This window comes from Procambarus clarkii, chromosome 86 (assembly GCF_040958095.1).
Source record: "Procambarus clarkii isolate CNS0578487 chromosome 86, FALCON_Pclarkii_2.0, whole genome shotgun sequence".
NCBI lineage: Eukaryota > Metazoa > Arthropoda > Malacostraca > Decapoda > Cambaridae > Procambarus > Procambarus clarkii.
In genome coordinates, this window is record NC_091235.1 from 15565396 (window position 1) to 15592582 (window position 27187).

Here is a 27187-nt window from a genome sequence, read left to right on the forward strand (position 1 = left end):
TACCCAACATCTGACAGCGCTCGGTGGTTGACTTGGGCATAGAAAATTCATGTTAGTGTATGTGTGTGTGTGTATATATATACACATACAGTATGTATGTATATATATATATGTCGTACCTAGTAGCCAGAACGCACTTCTCAGCCTACTATGCAAGGCCCGATTTGCCTAATAAGCCAAGTTTTCCTGAATTAATATATTTCCCCTAATTTTTTTCTTATGAAATGATAAAGCTACCCATTTCATTATGTATGAGGTCAATTTTTTTTAATTGGAGTTAAAATTAACGTAGATATATGACCGAACCTAACCAACCCCACCTAACCTAACCTAACCTATCTTTATAGGTTAGGTTAGGTAGCCGAAAAAGTTAGGTTAGGTTAGGTAGGTTAGGTAGTCGAAAAACAATTAATTCACGAAAACTTGATTTATTAGGCAAATTGGGCCTTGCATAGTAGGCTGAGAAGTGCGTTCTGGCTACTAGGTACGACATTATATATATATATATATATTTTGGTATAATAATGGCCGTATGACCGAAATGATAAGATTGATGATTCTAACACGAATCTTCTCACTATTTCTTATATTTTTTTTTCACTGGCGAGGGAAGTTGAAAAATTAACTCTCCAAAGATCATTTTCACACTTTATTATGGATGGTGAAATACTAAAGAAACTGTTTATTTATGACTTTTGTGAGACCAAAATTGCAATATGCAGCAGTTGTATGGTGCCCAAATCTCAAGCAGCACATAAACTGGAAAAGGTGCAACGGCACTCTACAAAATGGCTTTTGGAACTGAAAAACAAGAGTTACGAGAAGAGGCATTAAACATGCCAAAATTAGAAGATAGAAGTATAAGAAGTGATATGATCACCACTTACAAAATTCTAACAGGAATCGATCAAATTGACTAAGAGGAGTTTCTGAACTATCAACTTTACCAACAAGAGGACACAGATTCAAGCTAAGGAAACAAAGGTGCCGACAAAGAATACATTAGATTGTTTTCATTTGCTAACAGAGTAGTAGACGGTTGGAACAAGCTAATTGAGGAGGAGATGCAGGCGATGAGCCACAATAACGTGGCTGAAGAATTTTGACCAGACCACACACTAGAAGGTGAAGGGACGACGACGTTTCGGTCCGTCCTGGACCATTCTCAAGTTGAGGAGATGAAGGCCAAAACTGTCAGTAGTTTCAAAGCGTCATACGACAAAAGTGTGATGGGAAGATGGGACATTACGAGTGTAGCTCTCATCCTGTAAGTACACTTAGGCAATTATATAAACACAATCTAGAGCCAATGCTTAATCCTGCAGGCACAAACGAGCATATTATCCATCCAAGTCTCCAATATACTGTAATATGTACTGGTATTCTTATAGTATCAATTAATACATACCATTATAAAATAATTTAATAATATATATCATTAATGCTGTCATAATGAGGAAAAATCATAAGCATTCCATCTTATATATTAATATAAGCCCGAAACGCATTGCGTAATAGTGGCTTTAGGCATTGTATGTACTAGCTCTATCCATATATTGATCCATTAATGTAACATCACTTGTATGTATGTACCTTTCCTGAATAAACATATTTATTTATTATTTATATATAATTTTGCCAAGTCCAATGGTTTCAACTTCTGTTGAAGTGCCAGATTGAAAAACTTTTATACACACTTCTCTTATGTACAGTAATAATTACCATCACTTAAATACAATTTTGAAATTTGGGGCATTTCTTTTAAAATAAAAATGAAAAATAGTTACTGATTTTTTATTAAAACTTGCTTCTTAATTATAATGCTTATTTACAACAATTATAAAATCAATGTAAATGTTAACCTGAAAATATACAGTATACAGTATTACAATGATGGCATATGACACACATACAGTACACTGTATTTTTAATAAATATTCATTATGTTCTCTGGCTGTTACATAGAATGAAGTAAATCTTTCTTTTCATATTATTTTTTAAAATACTGTAATTTAAAAAATCATACGTCTCAATTTACACGTGAATCAATATAAAATGCAGTTACATGAAGCATGCACCTGCATGTAAATAAATTTGCAAACTCAGTTTTTAAATAGAACAATCCACAACAAAGACAAACTTGCCTACTCTCCAAGAACTCTGTCCGGATACTTCTTATAGATGGAGATTGTTGTCAGGAAATAAATACAGTAGAATAATTTCTGCAAACTAGTTGTGGAATAGAAAATAATCAGCATAATGAATCTTGTGCATAACCTCTTCCTCTTAGCACAAGAAACACAATATCTGTGGGAAGATGCTGCTGTGCAAGTAACAAATGACCATACAGTACATGAGGAGATACACAACATGTAAGCGCCCGAGAGTAAGAGCTAAGAAAGTGTATACATAATGCTGATGCCTTATTCCTTCCTGGGAATGTCCAAAAATAGTGTGGCCATTGCAGCAGCTTCTCCCAAGAGTTCTATCACTCCAAAAATCTTTCACACACTTTTGCCCATTCCCCCTCCCTTTCTTTCATACATTGTTCTGTACTCCCCATCCAAAATACCGATTCTCTCACTCTACAATATGATCCCCTTATTTCACCCTAATATTCCCTTCTCATTAAATGGTGCTCAGGTATTCTACTTGCATAGCCCTATTACCTAAGTGTACTGCACTTTACCCACTGCATCATTTAATATTTCATTCCTTCATCCCTTTCCCCCTCAAAACAGATTTCTCATATGCCTTACCATTGCTATATCTATTGCACACACTTAGATGCTTTTCTACAAAAAAAAACAAACAAAAAAACAAAAAAAAAACAGTATCCATTGTTTGCACTCGCATTCTTTCTTGTTATCTTGTTCCTGTAGCAACTCTTCCTCCTGCAACCATCTGACATACTATATCCAACATTATGTCCAGCACAGTTCCTCCATACCTTAACATACAGTTGTTCCATCTATACCAGGAGCCTTTCTCTTCTTTAATCTACTGATAGCATCTCTGATTTCTGTGGTATCCATCTTTCATTTTTTACTGGTCTTCTTGTAATGCCTTTGCTCATTCCAAAACATGTTATTATTGCCTTTTTTTTACCATTTGTAACCAATAAGACTAAAATATTCACTCCACCCATTATCTGTTGAACAAAGTCCAGCCTGGCCATTGGCCGCCAGGATTGGAGAGTAGAACTCCTGGAACCCTCTCCAAGTAATGGTATCCTCATGCATATCTGTCAATAAAGTCCCCTCAACATCCTTCACAATTTACTTACACCTTTCCTCAACCATGACAACCTTACAAAGTATTTTTTACAAAGTCTTCACTCATCTTCTAAACTACTCATCACTTATCTTTTTTTTTTCATCCCTAATCAATAATTTTTCTCACAACCTTTGTTACATTTATTACATCACATTTTTATTTTCGGTGTCCAACATTCTTACATTCAGACTCTCTCGTAGGAAAAGCCACCTCCCACTTACCATAACTTTGCACACTTTTAAATAAAAATCAGACTATAAACCTTCCTCTTACAACCCTTGTATCTTTCACATCAGTTAGGCATATCAATGTCCCCCCTTAGATCAACGACTGACCTTCCCTAGGATGCAGCCCACAACAGTTGCTTAACTCCAAGGTGCATGTTTACTGCTAGATGAATAGAGGACTTAGGGCATGTTTCCTTTCACCTAATACAGTGGAACCTCGGTTTTCGTATACCCGTTTTTGTATTTTTCAGTACTCGAACTCAATTTCTTCAAATTTTTTTATTCGTTACTCGTTGTTGGCCTCGGTTTTCGGAGTTTGTTAATACATGTACAGGTCCACTGCGAGCGTGGCGCTTCAGTTTACCAGTGTCTCCCGCCTAGTGATGATTGCGCTTGAATTCTTTGTGAAGAATTTCATTGTTTTTTTTGTGCTATTTTGGTTTCTGAACATAAGTTTTTATTATATATCATACTATGGGTTCCAAGAAGGTCAGTGGTAATGTTCAACTTAAGAAAATAGTTGTGAGGATGATGATAGAGAAAAAACAATAGATCATTCATAGTGAGACAATGTGATGTCTCACTACAGACAAGTATTAAAACAAGGGAAAAAAGTGTGTATAGACAGATTCTTAGTAAGACAAGAATGCAGTGAGCCACAACCAGGTCCTAATGGTATGGCTGCAAAATGTAAGAGAGAGAGTACACTTAGCTGAAATAGAGGAGCCCACAAGAGAGGAGACTCCCCCCACTACAGGAGTCAGGAGACTCCCAACCACATAAGTGTAAGAACTGACTACTCATACCATGGAACGTGAGAAGCCCCTTTCCCCCAACTAAGTGGGAAAGGCAGCTTGAACGAGCTCACACTAGTTTCGAGAGATTCAATCGTCTGTTTATGTTCATTAGTTCATTAGGAGGAGTTCATTAGGCAGGTTTTGAGTCTAGTCTTTTTTGAGGGGAAAGAATTATCAGGGAAAGCGCCAAGCTACTGTGACTATGTAGCACTTGGAAGGGGTCAGAATAAGCATTTGGAATGGAACGGGAGGAAGGAATGGTGCCCAATCACTTGGCTGGTCGGAGATTGAACGTCGTCCTGCACGAACCGAGACCATCACTCTACCGTCCACCCCACAGTCTCTTTTGAACCTAGCAGTGGTTTCTTTTGGCTTTTTACTTTTTGGATGCCTTCCCTAGTGAAGTGGGGAAGTAAGTAATTATCAAAAGAAGGCACCAAACCGGGAAGGCTATGTAGCACTGTTACGGCCCTCTCGGGACGCAACGGGGTTCTTACTCTGATGTAGTTAGAGGAAGATATATATCCGGCCCCAAGCCAGTAGAGGCTATCAAGGGATGCGATCCGTGACGCAAGTAACTTAAAGGGAGTAGGGAAAAAAAGGTAAGAACTTAATATAATATATTGACCACCACCAATAAATAAATATTATATAAAAGGAGTACACAGGGGGAGGGGTATTAACACTTTGCAAGGGGATTATTCACTGTAGTCTTCTGCTGAAGACTCTGGTGCCACACCACTTTCGGTGCCGATTCCTTGGTGCTTTCTTCGTGGCCTCAAGACGTGTCCTCGGAGAACGCCGAGCCTACCCTGGCCACAGGTCAGCCACAACACAGGTCCACTGGGGGCACCGTCGTGGAGGCCGTCAACCACACGTCCAGCAGGTCTGCTGGCAGGTACTGAGCCACCAAGGCTGGTACGGCCACTCCACGAACGATATAAGGGGTACGCCCTAGACAGGAGTCTCGTGTGATATCACCAATCACCCTCCTGTCCTCAATACCCCAGTGGATTATCGTCTCCGACCGTCGGTCCCGGGTAAATCCTTCCACTGCCACTCCACTGGCAGGCTTAACACACCACAGTGTTCTTCCGGGGGGACGACGTCACGACAGCTGCAGCAAACTTCACTGTATGGAGACTGGCTGCCTCGGGTAGACTGACTTCACCTTCAACACAGTGGTCCCAGGTCGGCTCTGTAAGCAGACACGTCATCAATAACTGGGACACTAATACATCACACTCACAGGCTCAGATACTAACACCTGACGTATCCACTCCGTAGATGGCGCTGTCGTCGGAGCACCACCTCACCAGAGGTCAGGAGCGGCGGTGTTGAGCGCTGAACCAGACGGGAAACTGGTCCTCGAGGCCAGTACACGCTGTCCTCACTAGGTGTCGTCGTTCGTTTGGCGGGGGTTTCGGGAGCTGACCCACAGATGGCGTGTTTGTCACTGCTCCAGGCTCGGACGTTGAATCCGGGTTCGTAACAAGCACCATCAAATGTGCAGAATAATCAGAGGGTGCTAAATATTACCAAGGATGCCAATACGAGTGAGGTGGGGGAAATGTCACCACTCCCTGTGCCTCTGTTAGGGGGGGTCAGGTTCAGGCTCTGGCCCCTGGTAGGCCTAAGAACTCCACGGTTGAGGCAACCTGATAGATAGGAACCATCTCAACGTATAGCTTCAGAGAGCCACAAGGGATATCCCCCCCCCCCAAGAAAATTCAAGTAAAATAATAAATGTGTCGGTTTTAAATGTAAAGTTTCCATTTACAATGCATATTAATTAACTTGGTTACATTACAGACAAGATCAAGAGACTGTTAGTAACTGTCCTTCGAGAAATAAAAGTTCATAAATTATTCATAAACAGACTACCCTTCACAATCATGTGTGTTCAGTGCTACATGGTGAATATCAGCCCCAAGGAGGAGAGCTGCATTAGCAGGACCCTCAAGAAGTGCTGAATAAACTAAAGCAGCACGAGAAGCAGGCTCGCCAGGAGTCTTAAGAGCTTTGGAAAGAATAGCTGCTAATAAGAGTTGAGACTGTGCGGGTCGAGACAAGAATATTCGGACAGCAGCCGTAACTAAATCAGCATGGATGGCTTTAGATGAAGATGACAGTGATGACATACGTTGAAGAATATCTGGGGCAGAGTCCAAATATAGAGCTAATCTGCCAAGAACACGAAGGACTAAGGAGGGAGCCATTTCTTGAACAGTGCCTCTAGACAAGGCTCTAGTTACAGCTTTTGTGAGGTCTTGTGGTAATTCTGGCAGGGGTTTTGATGTTTCAGATTTAGGGGTGTCTGTAGATGTGGATGGAAGAGGCACAGACTCATCAGTATGCTCAAGTGTGTCAGCATCTCCTACAGATAATTGTGATGATAATGCAAGTTCTTTGGAAATGCAAACAGACTTATTTTCCATTGGTAGAGAATTAAAAACCTTCAGAAGACATTCTAAAGCAGCTATAACTACTCTTTCTGTTGGTGCATCCAATAATGTTATCAGTATTGATACACACAGTTCACAAGCAGCAGGACTAACTTGGGCCAATGCTCCCAAACATGTAACTGCACTTCGAAAACTTTGATAATCACTACAATATGGCTTTACCTCCTCTATAAGGCAACAAACATTACATTCTGTGCTTACAAGCGGAAGCACTTCAAGCTTCCGAGTCTTCAAATAGCCCGGATCTTTTGCTCGCACTAAAAAGTATTTGTAATGGGAGCTAAATATTTTTTGTATATCTCCCAGAGTACTAAGGAACTCCAACATGAAATAAGAAATCTCAGGAACATTTTGGCTGAGTATCTTACACACAGAAGGTTGTATCATTTCAAGCATATCTTTCTTCAGATGAGGATGATCTTGTGTCCAGTGAAGAAATAATTTTACAGTAGCTATAAGAACTGCCGAGGCCTTGGAGAGAAAAAGTTCATCCAAACCATTTAAGAGTAGAATTAGCTCCTCCTCAGATTTAGGTGCGTACCTGGAAAAATAAAGATTTATGTTTAAGTATTTTCTAAAATAAACTTAATATACCTGTATTGTATTAATGAACTTTCAGTATTCAATGACAGTTGCCCTGTACTGTACTCAGAAATATCTACATATGATAAACGTCAGAATGCCTTGAATACATACAAATTGCTTGTTCATATGCATTAACAAAATGTACCAGCTCAGGCAATATGATATTACTATTATATCTATTATATTTAAGAAAATGCAGTAGTCTGTATCGTCCTAAATTTAATAGTAATATTACATTTGATATTGCATAACAGTCTGTAATTTCTCTAAGTCCTGATTTATAGAAAAAGATAAAAGTAGAGTTAAAATGTGGATATAAACTTAAAACAATGATACACAGACCAACCTGAGAAGGAGTGTGAGCACATAAACAGCATTACATTCTGAGAACTGCATGATTCTTCCCAAGAGGTAGTGTGCGATATTCTTATTGACCACCACTCCACCCTCCTTTTGCAGGATGTGATCAAGGGCAAGAATGCAATTGGTAATGACAATGGGGTCCGAGTCTCGTAATCCCTCATAGAGCGAATCCACTAAACCACAGTAAAGTACAGACTGGGAAGCATGAGAATACAGTCTAACACAGGCCACTGCACCTGCTCGACGCACCTGTGGGTTAAATTAAAGCATCAGTTGTCAATATGAGCTCATCCTAAATATCTGCCATTACTTCAGATCCTCTGTTTCAGCTTCATCAGGAAGAATAAGCAGTACTTGTGAATGATTGTCCTACTATGGAAAACTTATGCTGTTAAAATACATATTTTAAGCCATATTTTTTACTGTTGATTCCTAATGCAAATTTCATTGCAATTACATAATATCCTTCTCCATACCAACACCTATTTTATGTGGCTTGAGAATTTAGTTAGCTTAATTTTTGCCAAACAATTAGTTGCAGATATAAAAGAAAGTAAATTTTAAACACAGTACAGTATGTAGCAGAATAATTTCAGGATATTATAAGTTGAAGATGTGCTTGAAAGTACAATCACAGTCAAACTTATACCAAACTGGTGGAAAAGAATCCACATAAAGTTGAAGCAGTTAGCATTTCCCGACACTAAAACACTTCCATTGTGTGGAGACAAAAAAAAATTTTTCTTAACATTTTAAACTCTAGGTAATGAATGCAATGGGTAAAAAGTCATATTTCATTATGGATGTCAAGTTGATAATGCACGTAGTTAATGGGAAATAATGAAATTCTATACGGTACATACAACTGCTGATTGGTCAGAGAGCGCTGAGGTAACTGCACGGACAGAACTCTCCTCTAGCCCTGGCAGAGCTGCCAGGGCAGAAATACTGGCACTTCGTACACTAGGATTGGCATCACTGGCATCTCTCAATAGCAGGTTGGCAGTCAAAAGGGCTAGGTCAGAATTGGTGCTACATCTGAAAATAATGTTATATTAAAAAGTGTAAAATGTGCTACTGTAATGAACAATTAAATGATAACTTTTTAGTTCTACATTCTAATACTTGACCTAGGTATGGATTTTGAAGAAATTCTGGCAATTATAAATGTTTGAAAACATTAAATAAGCAAAATAGACCTTTAAAGAAAGGCAGCATTAGTAAACTGGCAATAATTTTGTAATATGTCTAATACTTTGAACCAAATAATATAGAGTAAATTGATATGCTGAAGAATGGGAAAGAAAGAATCAGCTCACATAATATAGAGCACATTATCCATGGAAGCACACCATCTCTTCATCGAACTGGATGTGTAATGCTCCTCATTAAGTGTCATTTGCAAACATGTATCTAACACACACTGTATGCACTGCTACCTGGACATGTTACTGTACCTACCATTCCTGGTGACTCTTTTCCACTTCCTTACACCTTCACCATATCTACACATCATCTATCCTTCCTCTCCTCCTCCTACCCTCAAATTCACTTGAAAATAATCACTTCACTTGTTCATCAACATTACAAAAACAGTTCAGTACTGTACACTCTCTTTAATCTTGCAATTTACCAATACTTTCAATCGTTATCTTTTCATGATATTTTAATTCTTTATTTGATCCACTCTCCTAAAACTACACATTATTCTCAGAGTACCTTTCCTACTGCTCTATCACCTAATTTATCGTGCTCATGCCACACTAGCACCTCACCTCTGTACATAAGAGTAGACATTAAAACTCCTTTCTGCAGTTATCTGCACTAACCTCTTCATATCCTCATTACAGTGGAACCTCGACTTACAAATTACAAATTTTTTTTTAGTTATGACCCCAATTTTGTCAAAAAATTTGACTTGACTTATGACCTTTACCTCGATTTGCGACTTTGTTGATAAACATACGGGTTGAAGAAGTGCGCGGTTCCTGGTGGCACGGGTGACCCCGCTTCAGTTTACCGGACAGCCCACTTTAATGACGATTGCACTTGAATTCTTTGCAAAGAATTTCATTGTTTTGTGCTTTTTGTTTTTTGAACATGAAAGTAATAATTATATATCACGCCATGGGTCCCAAGAAAGTCAGTGGCTTACCACTGACTGTTTAGCTTAAGAAAACACAAATTGTGGCCTGAATGTATTGCAGGATGAGATTTGAGGGATTTCAGCCTGAACCTTAAGTGCCTCTTGTTGAGGAAATTGTTTCTTTGGGCTGGCAATTGGGCTTGAAGTTGGATGGTGCTGATGCGGAAGAGTTGGTGAAGGAACACAGCGAAGAACTGACCACCGAAGTACTCTAGCCCTTCACAAAGGGCAGCAACAAGAGGCAGCTGAGAAAATTTCTTCATGGCAGGAGGAGGCAGTACAGAATGTCCCTTCCTCAATGCTTAAGAAGTGGCATGCAGTATGGGAAGAAATGCAAAGTATTGTTGAAATGACTTGCCCAAATCAAGCTGCAGTAGGCCGTTGCTTTAACCTTTTCAATGACAATGTGATGCCTCACTACAGACAAATGTTAAAATGTAGGGAAACACAAGTCTCTATGGAAAGGTTCTTAGTGAGAAACACAAGCAGTGAGTCACAACCTGGGGGTAGTCTCTACCCCCAGGTAGACTACCTGATTAGATTACGTAATTTAATCTAATTTCTAATTAGATTAAATTACCTAGTTACACTTAGGTAATTACAACCAGGTCCTAATGGTATGTAGGCAAAATGTAGGAGAGACACCACCCTCAGAGAAGTCATCACTGCCTGATGTTATAATGGAAGGGGACTCCCCTTCCAAACAGTAACACCTCTCCCCCCACCCACCCCCTGCCTCCTCACCATCTTCCAGATGCCAACAAGAGTCATCAATAAAGGTAAGCTATAACTTGTACCTACACGCATATTTTGTACTATAGTATTATGTATGAAATGCATTTTGAAGTTAATATTTTTGGGAGTGTGGAACGGATTATTTCAATTTACATTATTTCTTATGGGAAAATGTGTTTCGAGTTACGACCTGTCTCTGGGAACGGATTAAATTCGTAAACAGAGGCACCACTGTATCTTATTACACTTCTCCTCAGATGTAATAACCCAATTTTCATTGCATTTCTCTTAATTTTTTAAAACTGTTGCTTACCCATCCCATGAAAATAGATTGAGAATGGAAGTGATGATAATGATTATCTTATTACACTTTCCATCTCTTATAGATAATTAGCTCTATATAGTAGTACAAAGCAAAGAAATATGACTGCTACTAAATTACTTACTTATTAGTAATGTGGTAGCAAGTTAATTTTTTGGCCAAAGTGTCGTGGGATGCCAGTAGCTGAACAATATCACTGGTTGGCAAGTCAGTGCCTTCCACCATCTGAAATGATGCCAATTCAGAATTAAATTTCAGTACTGTACAGTAATATTACATTACAGGACATGATTGATTGGTTCCATATACAAATGGGACCAAACTAGGACCTGACTGCTGCATTAAATTTCATCCACCTCTGTCTCTTTATCCAAGTTAGCTCATACACACACACACACACACACACACACACACTCATAGGGAAATCATGGAAGGGAGACGAACTCTGACTGCCAAACGCAGGACATTCACAACTGGAACAAACGCAGAGGATGGGATGGAACAGGAAGCCTGGATGAAGGAAGTACTCCAGCAAATGCAGAATGAATTCAGTGAAGGACTGAGGGTAATGAGGGAGACAGTAGCCAACCTGCAAGATGCTTTAAGGGCAGCAAAGGAGGAGATAAGATACCTAAAGGAGACTCTTCCACAATACCAGGCACAAACCGTACCCCAGGGAGATGGGAATGCTACTGTGGAGGGGACCACCACAACCCAGATCTCATTTGCTGAAATGCTTAAAAAGAGCCCTGAAGCTAGGTCTGCGGTTAAGGAAGTTGCCATGGAAGTGGCTTCCTCTCAGGAAGCAGCTAGATGTACTAGCCGGCTGATAGAGAGAAATAGAGCAATAGTAGTAGCAGGCATTAAAGAACAAACAGGGACCAGACCAAAGGAGCGGAGAGACAAGGACAAAAACATGATTAAAGAGATCCTTAAAGAGGTAAGGATGGAGGGAGCTGAGCGAAATGTTGAAAAGGTTTTCAGGCTTGGAAAGTACAACAAGGACAGAGACCGAATGATAAAGGTGGTTTTCATGAGCGAAATCGCGAAAGAGGAACTGCTAGCAAGGAAGTGTTGTCTAAAAGGTGTAGAGAAGTTCAAGAAAATATTCCTGCAGAGGGATATGACAAGGGAAGAGAGAATACGGACAGCAGACGCGAGGAAGGAGCGCAGGGAGAGAGAAGGAAATCAGAGTACCACAACCCAGAACCCTACAATCCCAGAGCGAAGTGGAGAACCCTCCTCAAACAGTGCAACAGCCACAGGGATTGGGGCACCACCCCCAAATTCTACCCAACAGACACCCAACCTGCCCCATCCCCTGTCAGCCCCCCACTAAGTACCCACCTAGGGCACCCTCCCCCCACCCACCCCCCTCCCCCCACTCACCCCCCTTCTCCCCCTCACCCCTCTCCCCAGGACCTCCCTTCCCCCCCATCCCCCATGCCCTCCCTTCTCCCACATGCCTTCCCGTCTCTCCCACCCCCATGCCCTCCCTTTCCCCCCTCCCCCCTAAGCCCCCCACTCTCCCCCACCCCACCTAAGTCTTCCCCTCTCCCCCACTCCCCTAAACCCTCCCCTCTTCTTCACCCACCTCAGCCCTCCCTTTTCCCCCACGCCCCCCAAGCCCTCCACCCTTTTCTCTCCCCCCAAGCCCCCCCATCTCCCCTATCCCCCACAGCCTCTCCTCCCCCCATGCTTCCCCAACCCTCCCTCTCTTACCCACCCCCTGTACCCTCCCCCTCTTATCCACCCCCTGTACCCTCCCCCTCTTATCCACCCCCTGTACCCTCCCCCTCTCCCCCACCACCCCAAGCCCTCCCTCCTCCACCAATCCCCCCGTGCCAGGTCCCCCCAGCTCCCACTCACCCCAGATCCCAAAGGTCCCCCCCCAGAAAAGAAGCAGAAGAGAGTCAGTTTCAGGGTGATGTACTCGAACATAGATGGGATCACAAGCAAGACAAGTGAACTAAGGGAAAGAGCACAAGAAGTTAACCCAGATGTAATCGGACTCACTGAAACAAAACTCTCTGGAATCATAACGAATGCCGTGTTTCCCCAGGAGTATACAGTAATAAGGAAAGAGAGGGAAGGTAGAGGAGGAGGCGGAGTGGCCCTACTCATGAGAAGGGAATGGAGTTTTAAGGAGATGGCCATCCCGGGCTGTGAGGAGTTCAGAGACTACATAGCAGGCACCATAACAATGGGAGGACCAAGAATAGTAGTAGCAGTAATATACAACCCTCCACCAAATGACAGGAGACCCAGTCAAGAGTATGAAAACAACAACAAGGCAGTTAACACTATAATTGAGAGGGCAGCCTCTGCTGCCTGTAGAAATAGATCCCACCTGCTCATCATGGGCGACTTCAATCACGGAAAGATTGACTGGGAGAACAAGGAACCGCATGGAGGCGAGGATACGTGGAGAGCCAAACTATTGGAGGTGGTGACAAGCAACTTTTTAACCCAGCATGTCGGAGAACCCACAAGGATGAGAGGCAATGACGAACCAGCGAGACTCGACCTAGTCTTCACTCTGAACGACTCCGACATAAGAGAAATCGGTTTTGAGGACCCAGTAGGAATGAGCGACCACAGTGTACTGGTGTTTGAGTACTTGATTGAAGAAGGGTTATTGAACTCGAGGAGGGATACCGAAACCAAAAGGTTAGCATACCGAAAGGGAAACTATGAAGGGATAAGAAAATTCCTAACAGATATAGCATGGGAAACAGAGCTCAGGGGAAAGACGGCCCAAGATATGATGGATTACATCACGCAGAAGTGCAAGGACGCAGCGAACAAGTTTGTCCCAGTCCAAAAGGAAAACAGAGAAATGAAGATGAGAAACCCATGGTTTAATCAAAGATGTAGGCTAGCTAAGCAGCAAAGTAAAAGGGCATGGAGAAACTATAGGAATAACAGGACACTGGAGAGCAGAGAAAGATACCAGAATGCCAGGAATGAATATGTCAGGATGAGAAGAGAGGCAGAAAGACAATACGAAAATGACATCGCAAGCAAGGCAAAGACTCAGCCTAAATTGTTGCATAGCCACATTAGGAGAAAAACAACAGTAAAGGAACAGGTTATGAGATTAAGGATAGGGGCGGAAGGATTCACTACAAATGACAAGGAAGTGTGTGAGGAATTGAATAAGAAATTCCAGGAGGTCTTCACCTTAGAACAAGGAGAAATTCCAGAGGTAAGTGAGGGAATAACTAACCAGGAACCACTGGAAGAGTTTGAGATTACCAGTGGGGAAGTAAGGAAGTGTTTACTAGAGTTGGACGTGACAAAGGCTATAGGCCCAGATGGAATCTCCCCTTGGGTTCTAAAGGAAGGAGCAAGAGAACTGAGCCTACCACTATCCATAGTGTATAACAAATCACTGGCAACAGGGGAACTGCCAGATATTTGGAAAGCAGCTAACGTAGTTCCGATATACAAGAAAGGGGATAGACAGGAGGCACTGAACTACAGGCCAGTGTCCCTAACCTGCATACCATGCAAGCTGATGGAGAAGATTGTGCGAAAAAAACTAGTGGAGCATCTGGAGCGAAGGAACTTTGTAACACAGCATCAACATGGGTTCAGGGATGGCAGGTCCTGCCTCACAGGGTTACTTGAATTCTACGACCAGGCAACAAAAATAAGGCAAGAAAGAGAAGGGTGGGCAGACTGCATATTTTTGGATTGTCAGAAAGCCTTTGATACAGTGCCACACAAGAGGCTAGTGCGAAAGTTGGAGATGCAGGCTGGAGTGAGAGGGAAGGTACTCCGGTGGATAGAGGAATACCTAAGCAACAGGAGACAACGAGTCTGTGTGAGGGGTGAGGTCTCAGATTGGCGAGACGTCACAAGTGGAGTCCCGCAGGGGTCAGTCCTTGGACCTATACTGTTTCTGGTATATGTAAATGATCTCCCAGAGGGTATAGATTCGTTCCTCTCAATGTTTGCCGACGATGCAAAAATTATGAGGAGGATTGAAACAGAGGATGATAGTAGGAGGCTACAAGATGACCTGGATAGACTGAGTGAATGGTCCAACAAATGGCTGTTGAAGTTCAACCCGAGTAAATGCAAAGTAATGAAACTAGGAAGTGGAAACAGGAGGCCAGGCACAGGATACAGAATAGGAGATGAAGTACTTAATGAAACAGACAGAGAGAAAGATCTAGGAGTTGATATCACACCAAACCTGTCTCCTGAAGCCCACATAAAGAGAATAACGTCTGCGGCATATGCGAGGCTGGCTAACATCAGAACGGCGTTCAGGAACCTGTGTAAGGAATCATTCAGAATCTTGTACACCACATATGTAAGACCAATCCTGGAGTATGCGGCCCCAGCATGGAGCCCGTACCTTGTCAAGCACAAGACGAAGCTGGAAAAAGTCCAAAGGTATGCTACTAGACTAGTCCCAGAACTAAGAGGCATGAGTTATGAGGAAAGGCTGCGGGAAATGCACCTCACGACACTGGAAGACAGAAGAGTAAGGGGGGACATGATCACAACCTACAAAATCCTCAGGGGAATCGACCGGGTAAACAAGGATGAACTATTCAACACTGGTGGGACGCGAACAAGGGGACACAGGTGGAAGCTGAGTACCCAAATGAGCCACAGAGACGTTAGAAAGAACTTTTTCAGTGTCAGAGTAGTTAGTAAATGGAATGCATTAGGAAGTGATGTGGTGGAGGCTGACTCCATACACAGTTTCAAATGTAGATATGATAGAGCCCAATAGGCTCAGGAATCTGTACACCAGTTGATTGACGGTTGAGAGGCGGGACCAAAGAGCCAGAGCTCAACCCCCGCAAGCACAATTAGGTGAGTACAATTAGGTGAGTACACACACACACACACACACACACACACACACACACACACACACACACACACACACACGTCAGCCAACGTTGGCGACATTAATATTATTTCTCCCGAATTCTTAATTCTTTTCGTTTACAATTAATTATACTTTAAAAGTATTATGTTAGACTGAATTCAATTAAAGCTTAGATAGAACTAAGCAACTCTCTCCGAGGCAAAAGTACCTGACGTGAGTAGTCGAGTGAAGCGGAAATGAAATAGTTATGCCATAAACTTTATACACATAAAATATAATTTACTTTCTTGGAAACTTCCAGCCCAGCATTACAAACAGTAAAAAACTGTGTTATTTTATCAATAATAGAAAAAAGACATGCTACTAAGTGGCTCCCAGAACTGAAGGGCAAGAGCTATGAGGAGAGGTTAGAAGCATTAGCCAAAACTAGAAGACAGAAGAAAAAGAGGTGATATGATCACTACGTACAAAATAGTAATAGGAATTGATAAAATCGATAGGGAAGATTTCCTGAGACCTGGAACTTCAAGAACAAGAGGTCATAGATTTAAACTAGCTAAACACAGATGCCTCATATAAGAAAATTCAGTTTCGCAAACAGAGTGGTAGACGGTTGGAACAAGTTAGGTGAGAAGGTGGTGGAGGCCAAGACCATCAGTAGTTTCAAAGCGTTATATGACAAAGAGTGCTGGGAAGACGGGACACCACGAGCTCAGCTCTCATCCTGTAACTACACTAGGTAATTACACACCGGTGGCCGAGCGGACAGCACGCTGGACACGTGATCCTGTGGTCCCGGGTTCGATCCCGGGACCACAGAAACGATGGGCAGAGTTTCTTTCACCCTATGCCCCTGTTACCTACCAGTAAATAGGTACCTGGGAGTTAGTCAGCTGTCATGGGCTGCTTCCTGGTGTGTGTGTGTGTGTGTGTGTGTGTGTGTGTGTGTGTGTGTGTGTGTGTGTGTGTGTGGTGTGAGAAAAAAAAGTACTAGTAGAAACAGTTGGTTGACAGTTGAGAGGCGGGCCGAAAGAGTAGAGCTCAACCCCCGCAAGCACAACTAGGTGAATACACACACACACACACACACACATACTCAAAAGGTGACACCCCTAGTGTCAACACTTGCATCAGAGGAGCTCCAGCATATTTCAACAATCCTAAGTACAGTATTGTAGTACAGGTTGATGATTGTGATTGGTGTCCCAGGGAACATAAAGGTATAGTGCTTTTGAAAAATAGGTGAGATAACAAGAATGTGCTAAGGGAAGTGGAAAAAATTGGATGAGAAAAAACAAGAACATTCAAGATGGCCACCGGCAAGAGGAAAAACTACACAGAGGGGGATTCAATGAAGAAAGCCTTGATATAAGCAGTCTACACAACAAGTTGGCAAAATTAGATACTATAGTGAACTCTCATGCAGAAACAATCAGTAAATTGAAAGAAAGTAATGACTATTTGTATAGCAAAGTTTTATGTCTTGAGGGTTTAATGAAAGACTTGTGCAAGGACAAGAATCAATTGGAAATAAATTTTAAAGCCATGGAAGAAAATAAACTTAAAAATAGCTTTCGAAGAAGTTAAAGCAAATTTAAACATAAATGACAATGGGTTAGGTAAAGAAATCCAACAGGAGAAACAGCTTTTGTCAGCACAGATGGAGGAAGTTACGCAGGGAATAGAACAGTGCAGGCTTGGTCGGTACAACAAGGACAAAGATCGATTGATGAAAGTGGTTTTCAAAAGCGAGGACACAAAAGAGGAAATTTTAGCAAAGAAGAGCAGCCTACTCAATGTACTGAAGTTCAAAAAGGTATTTCTGCAGAGGGATATAACCAGGGAGGAGAGACAGAGGGCAGCAGCAGCAAGGAAGGAGCACAAGGAGTGGGAAAGGAATCAGGGAACCACAATCCAGAACCCTACGATCCCAGAAGGGAGTGGGGAACCCTCCACAGGCAATTCAACAGCCCCAGCAGGAGGAGGATCACACCCATCTCCCACCCAATAGAAGCCTTACCTGCCCCAGCCCCTACACTCCTCCGCCACCCTATGCCCTCCCTTCTCCCCCACCCCCCTATTCCCTCCCTCCTCCCTGTGTAAACACTCTATGCAAATAAAGGGAACCAGTCTATGGAACTCACTCCCTATTGAATTGAAAAGCTGTCCAACTTTTGCGTCATTCAAAAACAATACTAAAAAGTACATAATTTCATCTTCGTAGTTTTTTACCTTTTGCTTTAAAATTGCACTGTATCTATTGCTACCCAATCTCCCAATCTTTATGTACCCAATCCGAACATCTTTACCATTGTGGTCATTGCTGTCTTCTTATATGTGCTGTCAATCTGCTGTATGGTGTCTATTAATCTTGATTAAATTACCAATCAAGCTGTCAATGTAGTCAATCAGAGCTTTAATATACCAATGTGCTTTAATATACTTACTAATCTCTCTCATCTCATTTTTTTTCTTGCAATGTATTTATCATTTTATTACTTCTGCTAGAATTTACCTACTTAAAATTATCTGTTAGATTAAGGACCTGCCTGAAACGCTGCACGTACTAGTGGCTTTACAAGATTGTAACTACTGTACTGTACTATGCTATGTATTTTCACAAACACAATGTACCTTCTTGTATATAAATAAATAAATAAAATAAATAAATAAATAAATAGAGACTACATAACAGGCACCATGACCATGGGAGGATCTATAGTAGTAGTAGCAGTGATATATAACCCTCCACCAAATGACAGAAGACCAGGCAAGAGTATGACAGAAACAACATGGCAGTTAATAACATAATTGAGAGGGCAGCCTCTGCTGCCTGTAAAAATCAATCCCATCTGCTCATCATGGGGGACATCAATCACGGAAGGATAGACTGAGAGAACAAGGAACCGCACGAAGGAGAGGTTACATGGAGAGCCAAACTAGTGGAAGTGGCGACAAGAAACTTTCTAAGCCAACATGTCAGGGAACCCACTAGGATAAGGGGAAACGATAAATCAGCGAGACTCGACCTAGTCTTCACTCTGAATGACTCCGACATAAGGGAAATTGATTTCGAGGCCCCAGTAGGAATGAGCGATCAGTGTACTGACGTTTGAGTATCTGGTCGAAGAAGGGCTAAAGTACTCGAGAAATGGAACTGAAAGCAAAAGGCTAGCATTCTGTAAGGGAAATTACGAGGAGATAAGAAAATTCCTAACGAATATAACATGGGAATCAGAGCTAAGGTGAAAGACGGCCCAAGACATGATGGAATACATCACGCAGAAGTGCAAGGAGCCAGCAGAAAAGTTTATCCCGCCCCAAAAGGTAAAAAATGAAATGCAGATGAGAAACCCATGGTTTAATCAGAGATGTAAGCTAGCTAAGCAACAAAGTAAAAGAGCATGGAGAAAGTATAGAAATAACAGGACACTTGAGAGCAGAGAAGGTTACCAGAGAGCCAGGAATGAATACGTCAGGGTGAGAAGAGAGGCAGAAGGGCAATATGAAAACGACATGGCAAGCAAGGCTAAGACCCAACCCAAATTGCTGCACAGCCACATCAGGAGAAAGACAAGAGTGAAGGAACAGGTAATGAAACTGAGGATAGGGGCAGACAGATTCACTACAAACGACAAAGAAGTGTGCGAGGAACTCAATATGAAATTTCAGGAAGTCTTCACATTAGAGTAAGGAGAAGTTCCAGAGATAAGAGAAGGAATAATTGACCAGGCACCACTAGAGGAATTTGAGATTACCAGTGGAGATGTAAGGAAGCTTTTGCTAGAGTTGGATGTGACAAAGGCTATAGACCCGGATGAAATATCGCCATGGATTCTAAAGGAAGGAGCAGAAGCACTGTGCCTGCCACTCTCCATGGTGTATAACAACTCACTGGTAACAGGCGAACTGCCAGAAATTTGGAAGGCGGCAAACATAGTCCCGATATACAAGAAGGGGGAAAGACAGGAGGCACTGAACTACAGGCCAGTTTACCTAACTTGCATACCATGCAAACTAATGGAGAAAATTGTGCTAGTCGAACATCTGGAGCGAAGGAACTTTGTGTCACAACACCAACATGGTTTCAGGGATGGCAAGTCATGCCTCACAGGATTAATCAAATTCTACGATCAGGCAACAAGAATCAGACAAGAGAGAGGGATGGGCAGACTGCATATTTTTGGATTACCAGAAAGCCTTTGACACAGTGCTACACCATAGACTAGTGCAAAAGCTGGAGATGCAGGCAGGAGTGAAAGGGGAGGTACTCCATTGGATAAGGGAGTACCTGAGTAACAGAAGGCAGAGAGTCACTGTGTGGGGTGAGGTCTCAAATTGGCGAGACGTCACCAGTGGGATCCTGCAGGGTTCAGTACTTGGATCCATACTGTTTCTTATATATGTAAATGATCTTCCAGATGGTATAGAATCATTCCTCTCATTGTTTGCTGATGATGCAAAAATTATGAGGAGGATTAAGACAGAGGAAGACAGCATGAGACTACAAGATGACCTAGAAAGACTGCATGAATGGTCCAACAAATGGCTACTAAAGTTGAACCCAAGTAAATGTAAGGTAATGAAACTAGGCAGTGGAAACAGGAGGCCAGACACAGGATACAGAATGGGAGATGAAGTCCTTCATGAAATGGACAGAGAGAAGGATCTAGGGGTTGATATCACACCAACCCTGTCTCCTGAAGCCCACATCAAAAGAATAACATCTGCAGCCTATGTGAGGCTGGCTAACATCAGAACTGCCTTCAGGAACCTGTGTAAGGAATCATTCAGAACCTTGTATACCACATATGTAAGACCAATCCTGGAGTATGTCGCCCCAGCATGGAGCCCATACCTTGTCAAGCACAAGGCAAAGCTTGAAAAAGTTCAGAAATATGCCACTAGGCTAGTCCCAGAACTAAGAGGCATGAGTTACAAAGAAAGGCTGCGAGAAATGCACCTCACGACACTAGAAGACAGAAGAGTAAGGGGAGACATAACTACCTACAAAATTCTCAAAGAAATTGACAGGGTAGATAAAGATAAACTGTTTAACACAAGTGGTACGCGAACAAGGGGACACAGGTGGAAACTGAGTACCCAAATGAACCACAGGGACGTTAGAAAGAATTTTTTCAGTGTCAGAGTAGTTAACAGATGGAATGCATTAGGCAGTGATGTGGTGAAGGCTGACTCCATACACTGTTTCAAATGTAGATATGATAGAGCCCAGTAGGCTCAGGAATCTGTACATCAGTTGATTGACAGTTGAGAGGCGGGGCTAAAGAGCCAGAGCTCAACCCTTGCAAGCACAATTAGGTGAGTGCAAGAAGGATATGCAACTCACCTATGCACAAATGGCCAAGGAGAAGGAAAAAATTGAAGCAGCAATAAAGGAAGCCAAACATTGCAGCAACCAGGATAAAACAAACATTAGGCTGGAAGTGAGAAAGGAATTGGCATCTAACCTAAAGTTGGTGCAAAACACAGTTGATCGGACTGAGTCCCTGATAATTTTTGGTTGCAAAAAAAAAAAAAAAAAAGGAAATAACATCTAGGTCAAAAAGAGCTGTAGAAGTAGTGAAAGTAGTATATGGATTTATATGTTCTCCAGAGGTTCCTCTTGGTTACCAATGCTCGTTTATGACTTGTGTCAACCATCGAGTTCCCTTTCTTGTCTTTCTTCTTTTTGGCACTTATTTTTGAATGAGTTCCATGATGACCCTATTGAAATTTTGCCATGATGCTTCCATGCCATGTTCGCCCATCAGCTCCCTCCAAGAGATGGTTTGCAGTTCCTCTCTCATTCCTTGATAGTCACCTCGCTCGTAATCTAGAAATTCATCACCTTTGACCTCTATGTGGGTTTCTATATTCATAGTCCATCTTAAAATATGGTGGTCACACAAGAGGGTTAGCTTTTCCCCCACATGAATTTGATCAACCATGCCCCCTTCTGTAGTTGGCACAAGATCTAGTATACTGTTACCACGTGTGAGCTCTACTACATGTTGTATGAGAAAGGAGTCCTGCACAAAGTTGAGAAATTGTTCACATTCTGCATGTGATGTCAGGTTGATCCAATCTATGGTCTTGTAGTTAAAATCCCCCATTATTAGGGTTTAGGTTTCAGATGCCGATTAATCACATTATGCAGATCCACAATTTCCTCTGCCGCTGCTGTGTCAGCCCAGTAGAGTACTCCCAGTCATTTTACTACCATCGTGAGTTAGTATGACTGAGTCTGTTCTTGACTCTGAAGAACCCATGTTGTTCAGTTCCTCATTGTTGGTTGCATCCAGGTCCTCCTTTATATACAGTATCACCCCACCTGCTCTTATTGTTCTGTCCTTTTTGAATGGTAGGTGGTATTCTGAGAGATAGAATTCTCCTTCTATTATGTCCTCTTGGCCCCATGTTTCACCGATGCCAATGATGTCGGGATTTTCAGCCTCGGCACATGCACATAATGAGTCAAATTTATTTACTAGGCTTCTGGCATTGTGTAGAAACAATTTAAGCTTCTGGCATTATTTCTGGGGCTGAGAGATTGCTCCTGTATTTAGCACATTACTATTCTGTACATTTCCGCTCTGGTTCTGGACCTGTTTGTCAACCGAGATATATAGATGTAGAGTAGTTCTGTCTGACTGGGTAAAGGATTTTGACTTCTCCCCCCCTCTACAATCTGGATAACCTGCCCTTTCCTGATCTTTAGCTGTGCATTTATGTATCATTCTGTGTTTCTTATCTCCTTCAGTTTGCCTCTAAGCATCTTGTTTTTTTTTCTGTTTTATAGGTTTCTAATAATCAGGCTGTTTTTATGTATATGACTATCGATGGTTTTTGAAATCCTGAACCTTTATCAAGTAGTGTAAATACTGTGTATAAATTTGTATTCCAGAGAACAGAGATAGTAACAAATGACCATTAGGCTCAATGACACAATATAATCATTAAAGTGTAAATCTTGTATTTTTTTTAGTTGAAATGTAAATATAAACAACCCTAACCTAACTTAAACAATTTTGAATATGTTGGATAGAAGCTGATGAGGCCTGATGATGGGCTGATGATGAGAACTGGATAAGCACCTCCAAAGGATACCTGATCAACCAGGCTGTGACTCATACGTCAGGCTGCGAGCAGCCGCGTCGAACAGCCTGGTTGATCAGTCCAGCAACCAGGAGGCCTGGTCGACGACCGGGCCGCGGGGACACTAAGCCCCGGAAGCACCTCAAGGTAACCTCAAGGTAAGGTAAGGAGGCACTGCATTATTGTTTTTGATTGTTAAAGAAGCAGATATTTCTCTTTCTTTCACAAGTAAGGTTTTACATAGACAGGGTTCATCATTATGTATTCAGCAATCACTACATTTGGTTCCTGTGGTGACCACAGCCACAGAATGGTTATTACCACTCATGCCTTCCTTACTGCCAGTTCTGAAGCCCATTGTAAATATATATAGAAATTTGGACTAATAGAAATAGCCAGATACCTACATATACAATATGGGCCTCCCTCTGTTCTGTAACTCCTGTAGCCTACCTCAATAAATTTCATACATAGTATTTCCAGTACAACTACAGCATCGAGAAAGTTAAACACATTAATTTAGTTGAAAGTGAAAGTCATGACTGGGTCTATTGTTTACCTACCTTTGCCAATTGTAACTTCTCATCTGGACTGACTGGTGCCATCTTGCCAACAAATCACATTGTCTTCTTTGAGGCAATCCTAACATAGCAATTTATTATGAGAAAATTGAAGGGCAAACATTGATGTAACATACACAATCTTGGGCAGCACCTCATTTTGAACCCGGACAGCACCTCATCTTGACCCTGGGCAGCACCTTGTCTTGACCCTGGGCAGCACCTTGTCTTGACCCTGGGCAGCACCTTGTCTTGACCCTGGGCAGCACCTTGTCTTGACCCTGGGCAGCACCTTGTCTTGACCCTGGGCAGCACCTTGTCTTGACCCTGGGCAGCACCTTGTCTTGACCCTGGGCTGCACCTTGCCTTGACCCTGGGCTGCACCTTGCCTTGACCCTGGGCTGCACCTTGTCTTGACCCTGGGCCGCACCTTGTCTTGACCCTGGGCCGCACCTTGTCTTGACCCTGGGCCGCACCTTGTCTTGACCCTGGGCCGCACCTTGTCTTGACCCTGGGCCGCACCTTGTCTTGACCCTGGGCCGCACCTTGTCTTGACCCTGGGCCGCACCTTGTCTTGACCCTGGGCCGCACCTTGTCTTGACCCTGGGCCGCACCTTGTCTTGACCCTGGGCCGCACCTTGTCTTGACCCTGGGCCGCACCTTGTCTTGACCCTGGGCCGCACCTTGTCTTGACCCTGGGCCGCACCTTGTCTTGACCCTGGGCCGCACCTTGTCTTGACCCTGGGCCGCACCTTGTCTTGACCCTGGGCCGCACCTTGTCTTGACCCTGGGCCGCACCTTGTCTTGACCCTGGGCCGCACCTTGTCTTGACCCTGGGCCGCACCTTGTCTTGACCCTGGGCCGCACCTTGTCTTGACCCTGGGCCGCACCTTGTCTTGACCCTGGGCCGCACCTTGTCTTGACCCTGGGCCGCACCTTGTCTTGACCCTGGGCCGCACCTTGTCTTGACCCTGGGCCGCACCTTGTCTTGACCCTGGGCCGCACCTTGTCTTGACCCTGGGCCGCACCTTGTCTTGACCCTGGGCCGCACCTTGTCTTGACCCTGGGCCGCACCTTGTCTTGACCCTGGGCTGCACCTTGTCTTGACCCTGGGCTGCACCTTGTCTTGACCCTGGGCTGCACCTTGTCTTGACCCTGGGCTGCACCTTGTCTTGACCCTGGGCAGCACCTTGTCTTGACCCTGGGCTGCACCTTGTCTTGACCCTGGGCTGCACCTCACTACAACTCTCAGCCACGCTTCACCACAACTGGCTGAGACATACCTGATACAACCGTAAACTAAACCTCATAACAGCTGAGTCACACCTCACAGTGACCATGGACTACCTCACCATGACTCTGAGCCGCACCTCATTGACCTGGAGCTACACCTCACAGCGACCCTGAGCCAAACATTGCAACAACACTATGCCACACCCAACAATGATCCTCGGCCATACCTAACAATGATCCTGAGCTGCACTTCACAGCAAGCCAGAGCCAAACCTCACAGCGAGCTAGAGCCGCATACAGATATGTGGCTCTGCCGCACTTATTACGGATTACGCTGCACCTCACAGATGAAAAAATGACTAACCTCACAGAAGACGACGACACGCTGCAGATTACGCCGCACCTGACAGCGACCCTGAGCCACACACCTGACAGCGACCCGGAGCCACACCACACCTGACAGCGACCCGGAGCCACACCACACCTGACAGCGACCCGGAGCCACACCACACCTCGCAGCTACCCTGAGCCACACCACACCTCGCAGCTACCCTGAGCCACACCACACCTCGCAGCTACCCTGAGCCACACCACACCTCGCAGCTACCCTGAGCCACACCACACCTCGCAGCTACCCTGAGCCACACCACACCTCGCAGCTACCCTGAGCCACACCACACCTCGCAGCTACCCTGAGCCACACCACACCTCGCAGCTACCCTGAGCCACACCACACCTCGCAGCTACCCTGAGCCACACCACACCTCGCAGCTACCCTGAGCCACACCACACCTCGCAGCTACCCTGAGCCACACCACACCTCGCAGCTACCCTGAGCCACACCACACCTCGCAGCTACCCTGAGCCACACCACACCTCGCAGCTACCCTGAGCCACACCACACCTCGCAGCTACCCTGAGCCACACCACACCTCGCAGCTACCCTGAGCCACACCACACCTCGCAGCTACCCTGAGCCACACCACACCTCGCAGCTACCCTGAGCCACACCACACCTCGCAGCTACCCTGAGCCACACCACACCTCGCAGCTACCCTGAGCCACACCACACCTCGCAGCTACCCTGAGCCACACCACACCTCGCAGCTACCCTGAGCCACACCACACCTCGCAGCTACCCTGAGCCACACCACACCTCGCAGCTACCCTGAGCCACACCACACCTCGCAGCTACCCTGAGCCACACCACACCTCGCAGCTACCCTGAGCCACACCACACCTCGCAGCTACCCTGAGCCACACCACACCTCGCAGCTACCCTGAGCCACACCACACCTCGCAGCTACCCTGAGCCACACCACACCTCGCAGCTACCCTGAGCCACACCACACCTCGCAGCTACCCTGAGCCACACCACACCTCGCAGCTACCCTGAGCCACACCACACCTCGCAGCTACCCTGAGCCACACCACACCTCGCAGCTACCCTGAGCCACACCACACCTCGCAGCTACCCTGAGCCACACCACACCTCGCAGCTACCCTGAGCCACACCACACCTCGCAGCTACCCTGAGCCACACCACACCTCGCAGCTACCCTGAGCCACACCACACCTCGCAGCTACCCTGAGCCACACCACACCTCGCAGCTACCCTGAGCCACACCACACCTCGCAGCTACCCTGAGCCACACCACACCTCACAGAACACTAGGTGAGTCACACTTCATAACAACCAGAGCCGAACTTTAGATTGGGGCCCCCCACCTCACCACATATGTTGATAGTCCTTCAAATACATCAAGTTTTTTGTATTAACACTGAGTTCTTTTCTATAGATAGCGAAAAATTACCCTTCTCGATAACGAAATAAGAGATTTGTTCTGATTTGTTAAAAAAAATACTGCTGGTGTCATTTCTACGTCATCAAAACAGAGTGTTCGAAATCGGCAAAGTGATTTGGTGAAAAACATAAAAAGAACAATTCTTATCATAATTTATATTAGTTTGCATCAAAATGCAAGTTTAATATTGTAGTAAAAAGAGATTAAATAAATCAATAAATCCACGTTAACACTTATTATTTGTTTGGTCTACTGACCTACTTTTGAAACTTTTTATCACTATTGAAAGGTTTTATTTCCTGGGAATGTGAAGTAACATCTTTATATTGGAAATTAAGCTATTCTTAAGGCATTATGTACTGTAATCTCTACAAATATATCTGTATGCTGGAAATGTTAAACATTTGTTATGGTTGGGTCGTGTGGAAGTCGAGGTCGAAGACGCGGGAAAGAACTTGGACACAAGAGACAAGGTAAACATTGTACACGTCGCAGCTTCTTCGTTTGTTCCGTCCTCGTCAGCCACTTCCTCGTCGCTGCCTCGTCAGCTTCTTCTTCGTTAGTTGCCTACTTCATAACTGCCAGTTCTGCTGTTTCCTGCGTCATTGTCAGCACTCTCGTTGCCTCTTCATCGTCTCCTCGCCCACTTCTCTTCACCCTTCCTCGTCGGCCACACCATCACTTACCTTCTCAACAAACGGCTTCAAGGGCAGGAGCTGT

At 43.8% G+C, this 27187-nt stretch overlaps 3 protein-coding genes across 12 annotated transcripts in view; 1 reads left to right on the forward strand and 2 right to left on the reverse strand.

Annotated features, from left to right (window-relative positions):
- Positions 1–1780: 1780 nt before the first annotated feature.
- Positions 1781–26577, reverse strand: LOC123767511 (AP-4 complex subunit beta-1). Of its 7 annotated transcripts, none has more exons than XM_045757207.2 (6): positions 26477–26577; positions 23433–23511; positions 11041–11141; positions 8577–8751; positions 7697–7962; positions 1781–7306 (listed from the first exon to the last, which is right to left on the reverse strand). In XM_045757207.2, exons 2-6 carry the CDS (start codon positions 23472–23474, stop codon positions 6181–6183), a joined length of 1710 nt encoding a protein of 569 aa, XP_045613163.1. In that variant the 5' UTR covers positions 23475–23511; positions 26477–26577; the 3' UTR covers positions 1781–6180. The 7 variants fall into 7 exon arrangements, with proteins under 7 accessions (XP_045613163.1, XP_045613186.1, XP_045613179.1 ...); XM_045757230.2 differs by having other exon boundaries at positions 26391–26512; XM_045757223.2 differs by lacking the exon at positions 26477–26577 and adding an exon at positions 26323–26342.
- Positions 23608–27073, reverse strand: LOC138358782 (uncharacterized). The gene is made up of 2 exons (XM_069316957.1): positions 27039–27073; positions 23608–24712 (listed from the first exon to the last, which is right to left on the reverse strand). The coding sequence occupies exons 1-2, from the start codon at positions 27071–27073 to the stop codon at positions 23608–23610; spliced, it is 1140 nt and encodes a 379-aa protein (XP_069173058.1).
- Positions 26912–27187, forward strand: part of LOC123767486 (transmembrane protein 248) — a 46115-nt gene continuing 45839 nt past the window's right edge. For 3 of the 4 annotated variants that reach the window (XR_011225581.1, XM_045757173.2, XM_045757189.2), the window contains exon 1: positions 26913–27185. The gene's annotated coding sequence lies outside the window, so the exon portion shown is untranslated. Of the gene's footprint in view, positions 27186–27187 lie in introns of all 4 variants that reach the window. The other variant, XM_069317140.1, reaches the window with a different exon arrangement.

Coding starts and splice junctions, on each gene's coding strand:
- LOC123767511 (XM_045757207.2), bottom strand. CDS start 23,474: ATGGCACCAGTCAGTCCAGATGAGAAGTTACAATTGGCAAAG. Junction 11,142..23,432: donor AGAAGTTACAATTGGCAAAG/GTAGGTAAACAA, acceptor GCATCATTTCAG/ATGGTGGAAGGCACTGACTT. Junction 7,307..7,696: donor GTGCTCACACTCCTTCTCAG/GTTGGTCTGTGT, acceptor TTATTTTTCCAG/GTACGCACCTAAATCTGAGG.
- LOC138358782 (XM_069316957.1), bottom strand. CDS start 27,073: ATGACGCAGGAAACAGCAGAACTGGCAGTTATGAA. Junction 24,713..27,038: donor GCAGAACTGGCAGTTATGAA/GTAGGCAACTAA, acceptor CGGTTGTATCAG/GTATGTCTCAGCCAGTTGTG.